The 7,265-nt window shown below is 43.9% G+C and overlaps 1 protein-coding gene across 1 annotated transcript; it reads right to left on the bottom strand.

The window, feature by feature from the left end:
• Positions 1-850: 850 nt before the first annotated feature.
• On the bottom strand, positions 851-6,247 carry LOC104076502 (ovomucoid-like). Its single transcript, XM_009577392.1, has 8 exons — positions 6,186-6,247; positions 5,158-5,177; positions 4,217-4,353; positions 3,652-3,709; positions 3,242-3,378; positions 2,643-2,703; positions 1,519-1,628; positions 851-1,032 (listed from the first exon to the last, which is right to left on the bottom strand). The coding sequence occupies exons 1-8, from the start codon at positions 6,238-6,240 to the stop codon at positions 987-989; spliced, it is 624 nt and encodes a 207-aa protein (XP_009575687.1). The 5' UTR covers positions 6,241-6,247; the 3' UTR covers positions 851-986.
• Positions 6,248-7,265: the final 1,018 nt, after the last annotated feature.

The raw sequence follows: 7,265 nt of genomic DNA, 5'->3' as shown, positions 1-7,265 counted from the left end.
GAAGAAATGCATATGGGAGATATTACTTTTTAGAAGGGATATGTCCAATTTATTTATGTTTCTCTTGTGTGGATCAAAAAAACACCAATTCAATACTCCAACAGAGGACAAAAGCAAAATAAATTTCATGGACAATACGCTAATGACAGGTCACACTCTCAAAAAACAGAAGGATACTTTGTCCTTGGATTGTGAAAGACTGCTGAAATACTCCTTGGGCTGGTAAAGAGTATTATCTTATTAAAGACTAAGAGAGAAGACAAGTAGGCAGGAGTAGGAACCATCCCTAGGAGGGCATTTATCTTAAAATGCTTGAGGGTTGTTAAAGGACGATTTCAAGATGAGAAAAACCTAGAAATAAGTCATTTGGAGGACCTAGACATGTGTGTGAAAAAATATGGGCTTTGCTAACAGACTGCGCTTGCCGAGTGCTACGCTTCAGGTGAGGACCGTGCTCAGGAGGCCAGGGACCAGCTCTTGGTGCAGACACCATCACAGCCTGAACGGGTTTTGCTGATGATGCCTGCACAGGGAAAGTGCACCAGAAATACCTTGGGAGAGATCAACTAGCGTCATCGCTTGAGAGCGGTATTTCAGCCCTTTACAATGTCAAATGTCTAAAAGGGTCTGAACACAAATGCAGGCTGACTATCATTTATGTGCAAAGTCACAGAGCTCTGAGGTTTATGCATCTGTAATTAATTTTCTGCCTTTTATGAGAGGGAGGGGAGCAAGACGTTCTTGTTATATCCCAGAGCTATGAGCACGTAACCTATTCAGCCTGGCATCATCATTCAACAAATCAGAAGAAAATGTTTCATGAGACAACACATGAAACAAGACAAAGAAATGTTGCTGATTTAGTTTATTGAGAAAGAAAATCAGGAGTGAGCTGAGTTCCCCAGAGGACGAGATGAACTGAGGTGAGATCTTTAGCTGGGATTTGCCAGTGGGGATCCTATGTTGAATTCTCTCAGCACCGATACTCAGCATTTTCCAAAATGGCTTAAAGTGAGAGTCCCATTGCTGTCCCTGAAAGTGAGGAAAGGAAAAAACGGATTAGACAGAGTCCTGCCTGCTATAATCTGTCCTTTTGCTTGGCTCCTAGAGAAGGCATCAGATAGGATCCTGCCCCAGAGCCAAAGAACTTGCAGGCTCAGAGTCCCATTAGCTATTTGATTATTAAGAGATGAGTGAAACCATTTAACCCATTCTCAAGACCGAAAATATTTTTGGGAACTATAATGAAATTTCAAATTTAATTTTCTTTGCAACATGCAAGAAAAATTCCATTAAGTAAGTTTAATGGTCTTCAAACCATTCACACTAACAAACCAGACATAGCTCTTTGTATGCTCTAATGAAAAGAAATAAATGATTGGCATGATGGCTGGTGTTCTCTCCTGCCCCAAATCCCTGATCAGCACTGGTCAGCACACAAGAAAAAGTGGCAACTGTGCAAACTTCTGCCTGTAGGAGGCAACTGATAACACGAATGTGATCCATGTTTGTACATACAAGACTGCATTGCAGAAGTTACACTTATTGCTGTATGTTTTGCTGTCAGAGCCACAGAGAGGCATGTACTCAAGCGAGCAGACGGGTTTAGGGTAGTCACTGCAGTCAACCTGCAAAAAAAAAAAGAAGTCTGATGTGAAGGATATGAACGACTCAATAGCAGAAGGGCTTGAACCCCTAGCTACAGCTGCAGCACTAATGATAACGATCTAACTAAAAGTAATTAACTTCCTTGCACAATCTGATATAAACAGAGGTGTCAGTTTCTCCTATACCAGAAGAATTTAATAATATAAAAATAGATCATAATTTCCTGTTTGAAGAGATGTATATCATAACCTGACCACAACATTTCTAAGCGGCAGCAGTTCACTTGGTGAGCGTGCCATGCTCGTGATCACATTGCACCGTGTTCCCAACCTGGCCAGGAAATTAAATGGAAAAACACTGGTGTCTGGAGAAGCGTAGGTGCTGATGCCTATATAAGGGTCCAGTATCTCTCCCGTAGTCTTAAAACAGGAAGGTCAGCACTTAGCTAGATACTGTGAGAGTGAGATTTTGTTTCTTTTTGCAATGGGTGCCACACTTGCTGGGAGGTATCATAGCGCAAAAAAAGTATATGGGTCCAGGAAGAGGCTGAGGAATTTCATGGAGAAGAAATCCGTCGAGGCTTACTGACTACACAGAAATTGCACCTAGCTGAGGTCCATCACCTGAAAATAGCTGGAGGTTGGAAGAGCAGAAGTCCCATACATACTCTACTCTTACTCTCCTCTACACAGTCTTATGACCCCTGCTAAGAGTGGGCTCTGCATCAAGCCATCATGGGCTTGATGGACCATTGGTCTGACCCCAAAAGCCATTTTTTGTTCTTATTCTCATTTCTGCCCTGATGGATTATTTCTGCTACTACTCTTTTACTGATCCCTTCCCATGCAGTCACCCTCTTCCGTTTCTGACGTTAGTATGGATAATGTGTATTACATGTGGAGAAAGCAAAATCTTCCCTGTGCTGAAGCACAGCAGCGGTTTTACTCCTGTAGGATGCTGCTGGTCTGGGTGCTGCTGCAAACATCGACATTGGTGGGACTGAAACCCCGTCCCTCATCACGCAGTTCACTTACTGTAGCAATTTCCTTCTTACATTCACCGTCATACTTCTTGCCAACGCTGGTTCCAGGTTCTCTGGGAAGGGAAGACACCTGCGTTAGGGATGAACCCACGACCCAGCAATGCTGATCAGCCTCAGGTACAATGTACGGGATACAGAAGATGTCCAGCTCAGGCTGTGTCCATGTGGCTCTAGATACCAGCTCAGGTGGTGCCCCAGCCTGCTGGAGTGCTGTTTTATAGCTGATGCGAAGGACAAGGGAGGGTCCAAGGTGTTGGGGTGAACTAGGAGCTAGGTTGTGTGACAATGTAGATGCACCTTAGGTTAGCTGCTGTCCTCTGCAAGGCAGCATCTGCCATATAGACCCTTTTAACTTAGTTAGGAGAAGCATTCTGTCCTGCGTTAGATCCCCGCCCAGCCCTCTACTACTCTCTCTAGATCAAAGGCAAAGTTTTCCTTCTAATCACAAAGGAAAACAGGGTCTAGTTACCAGGGAAGGAGGAAGGTCAAAGTCCAAGCACCTAACAGAAAAGGCCTTGGTAGAAGTCCTGATATTCAGAAGAGCAGCTGGCAGGAGTCCCTCACAGGAGAGCTCTGCACACCAGTACTCACAGGTGACGGGCACACAGCAGGCACTCGTTGTCGTAGGTGACCCCGTCAGTACCGCAGACAGGGCTGAGGTCTTTGTTGCAAAGCAACACTACTTTGCCTTCCTCGTTTGTCGTGTTGGGATATCTACTGCAGCCCACCTGTTGAGGGAACACACAACAAAGCACTGGTGAAGGAAGCAAGTAGATCTGGTGAGTGTGTCTGTTTGGCCACCTAGGATACCGCCACAGCAGGAAAAATGCTTTTTTGTGTGTCATTATGATGACAGTTCACTTGAAGATGACCAATGCAAGATTCTGACATCTCGTACGTCCTCTTATTTAGTGTTTGAATTATTTCTTGGGGGAGTCAATAAGCAGCTTTGGCCACTTAGAAGTGGGACCTGCCCTTGTTTTGCCCTTGGTTTCACTTACAGGGGCAACTTCCTTGCATTCTCCATCGTGGTCTTTGCTGACGTTGGTTCCATATTCTCTGGAGAGGGAAAGACACATGTTAGGAAGTTCAGCAAAGACGTCTTGCTACATCCTAGGTGCTGGAAATATGTAACTAATACAAGGGAAAGCTGACTCTTTATCAGCCAGGCTTATATATATCTTTTGAGAAAGTAGTGCCATCCTCCCTGACTAGATAGCACTGAGTGGCTGGTGGGGATGTAAAGACCCTGAGAGCTTTAGGACCATTTTGGGCAATTCAGAGCAGAACATCTCTCCATCCTTTTGCTCTGCTTTGCTGTGATGAGATGTGTCCTAGGGGCTGTCATCTGGCTGATCCTTGAGCTGGAGAAGAAAAACCTGAATAAATTACACCAGCAAGAGAGACACACAGTGACTGAAGTGGCAACGGGGTGCGACGCAGTGATATCCAAGCTCATTTTGAAGGAATTGACACAAGTGACATTGACAGATCACTGTTTGTTGAAAAGTGGTGCTGCCAGGAGTCCTAAACACCGCTGCCTGAGCTCTCCTGGGCAGTACGTACATGTTGTAGGCACAGAGCAGGCACTCATTGCTGTAGGTGACTCCATCGGTACCGCAGATGGGGCTGAGGATCTTGGTGCAGACCAACACCTCTCTGCCTTCCTCATTTGTAGTGTTGGGATACGTACTGCAGTCCACCTGCCAAAGGAACGTACAGTAACAGGGTGGAGAAGGCATTCTACATTCACAACTCTCATTTTGCATGAGACAGTGACCAGATACAACCTGCGGTGGGTTTTTCCACTACCAGAGCAAAAACTTGTGCTGGTAGGTCAATCTGGTAACAGGTGAATCCTTCCTGCAGAGACCTCCCCACACAACAGGAGAGGAGGAGGAGAGGGCTATAGCCATGCAGCCCCCCAGATGGGGTAAATCAGTGGTGGTCTCTCACACTCACTTGGCATCATTTTACAAAGGCTATCCATTGGTCCCTCGTTCTTATATTCTTGTGGCCCCTCCGGCGCACTTCTGTTATTACTCTTTCATTCCCAACACACTGATTGTGATTTTTTCAGAGGAGCAAGACTAATGACCTGGTGTGTGGTAGCTGGAGTGTCTCAAAGTATTTTATTCTTTCAGTAGGTTGCCTTCAGGTAGGTTCTGATACCACAGTCCATTGCTATCAGAGCAATTTAATTAGAGCCAGTCATATATGACCAGCTGAAAGCTTAGACCAGTTTAAAGTTGGTGAAAAATGAATTAATCCGAAAAATTTTGTATCATTACTACTCCTATATTATTAACATACAGCATAGATGTGGAGCCAAGAACAGTATAATTTAATGTTTTACACTGTAGAATCTGATTACAAATGACACTAATTTCACGCTAGGTGAAAAACAGTTAAGCATCTACAGGCCGGAGGTTTTTCTTATTCCTTTGGTTATGTCTCTACGAGGCCACATACCTGAGAAAAGTGACAGAAAGAAATCTTCCACTCACCTCAACCCCAAAGGCAGCATCTGGAAAAAAAAAGAGAGGCAGAAAGTGTGAAACAAAGCCGATAGGATAAGACATCAGTTAAAAAGCTGGAAATCTGGATGCAAAATTCCTATACACAGGACCAAACTGAGTGACTTCCAGTGATTGGTTTCCTGAACTAAATAAACTATGTATGATTTTTTTTTTTCTATGTTGATAAGCATAATAGCGTTGCTTATTGCTGGCTGTGATGAAACATGTTTTTTAATAGCTTTGTTCTTCTTTGTTTTGAGATAGACAGACTTATTAATTGAAAATAGAATAGCTTTTCCTTCCTTATCTTTTTACACATCCGTTTTGACCCTAAAGAGCTGCTGTTACATATCTGAAAAGAAACCTGAGTCAATACAGATAAATGCAAATGCAAATGCCAATAGTCACCTACAGGATAAGCAAATACACACAGCATCTGTTGTCAGGAATATGCATTTTTAAAGAAGCTGAGTGTGAAAAAAAAATTGTTTTTGACTTTGTGATCTCATCAGATGTAAATATGCAGTGAGAACATCAGACTCTGTCTTGTTTTCATCTCTTGTTTCCCCATTAGCAGCAAAAGTATTGCAGGAAAGTTGCCAGGCTCCTGCAAAGAACTTGCTTGTGCCATTACAACATTTTTGGGACTAGTTACTGGAGGTCTGACCACCTCGTTACGGCCTTGTTTCAAGTGTTTATCCATTTGCTGTAATTGTACAACAACAAGCGTAAGCAGTGTAACAGTGTTAAAACAGAGTGTAAAAACTGTAACAGCACTAGTTACCAGCACAGGACTCCACTTGCGGTTATTTGTCTTTACGACAGACAACCAGCTGCAGCAGTGATCCATATAAGATTGTCCTGAAACCTGCTCCTGCATCCTATGCAATGCCAACATACCGAGGCAGCCTAGCTTTTTGTAGGAGATTTTCTTTCTTTGAAGCCGCTATCTTATCCTTTTAAAGACAGCCAGGACTCGGACATGAAGCCTCTGCGGCACCTTGAGAGTTACTCACCTGGGAAGCAGCAAAGCGCAAAGGAGAGGAGCACAAAAACGCCTGCCGTGGTCATGGTGGAAGTATTTCTTCAGTCTGCAGGCTGCCTGCTCCTGCTCTGCTCGTGAGATGGTCTCTCCGAGGCTGACTGCAAATATATACAAATGCAATGTCTAAATTGTTCAACTGTAACATAAAACAACCAGCAGAATCTGTCACCAGTACAATGAGGCTGGTAATATTTATTGAGGTCTTGACTTTCAGGTAATGGTCTGCGTCTGCTAGACAATTGATTTTGGCTGGACATCTGGTTAATAGCTTGAGACAAGTATCACATGTTCTCAATGGTCAAAACCAAACAAACCTTCGCCTTTTAGACAAAAGAAACTCTTTAGGATTCTAACCGAAATGCAAGGAGCACAAAATATTGGGGGGAGTAAACGGCAGGTCCTTCATTGATCTCTGGGGAGCAACATCTCCCATCAGGGAGCAGCTTAGGCAGAGCATGCCGAATCACCCTGTTTGCAGATCAGGCCAAGAGTCTCCGCTTTCCTTTCTGGTTTTGGGTGGGTTTTTTCTGCCTTCTCAGATATTCACCACTAGGTATGAACATGGGTCAGGTGTGGGTTTGCCATCAGCAGAACTGGTTAAGCTCTGTCAGGTGAGTCTGGCAGGACTGTGTTTAACCTGTGAAGCTAATGGTGTTTAGCACTGGTTTGATAAAAGAAAGGGCTTCTTGACAGTTTCACTGCCTGGGTATAGAGGAGCTCAGTAGAAGACTTGAAAGCAGGTTAAATTCTGTCAAATGCCACTAAAAATGTCACTTGCACCTTATCAGCAGGGAGACTTATTTACAGACCTAGTCACAGTTAAACACGCCGACCGATTCAAAGTGTTCCGCCAAGCCATCTTAAGAACAAAAGACACTGAAGGTTTGGGAGCCTATTTACATAGCACCAACTACGCTTGAAAGTACAGTAGGTCCTTTCCCCCCTACAGATATTTTAGAAAATGATACTTAAAATATAGAGCCTGTCCCAGTTTTCCTGTCTGTCTCACGCCATCTCCAAATTGCTCCTTCCTAGGAGGAGGTCTAGACCT

The sequence above is a fragment of the Fulmarus glacialis genome, unplaced genomic scaffold (assembly GCF_000690835.1).
Source record: "Fulmarus glacialis isolate BGI_N327 unplaced genomic scaffold, ASM69083v1 scaffold7925, whole genome shotgun sequence".
NCBI classification, from domain to species: domain Eukaryota; kingdom Metazoa; phylum Chordata; class Aves; order Procellariiformes; family Procellariidae; genus Fulmarus; species Fulmarus glacialis.
The sequence above is the reverse complement of the archived record's forward strand: the minus strand, read 5'-3'. Positions and strand labels throughout refer to the sequence as shown.

Bases quoted from the DNA above. Each gene is read 5' to 3' on its own strand.
- LOC104076502 (XM_009577392.1), bottom strand. From the start codon at position 6,240: ATGACCACGGCAGGCGTTTTTGTGCTCCTCTCCTTTGCGCTTTGCTGC. The intron at 2,704-3,241 runs GTGAGTACTGGT...TTCCCTTCCCAG, and splicing joins CTGCTGTGTGCCCGTCACCT to AGAACCTGGAACCAGCGTTG. The intron at 1,033-1,518 runs GTATGTACAAAC...CCTCACTTTCAG, and splicing joins AACTTCTGCAATGCAGTCTT to GGACAGCAATGGGACTCTCA.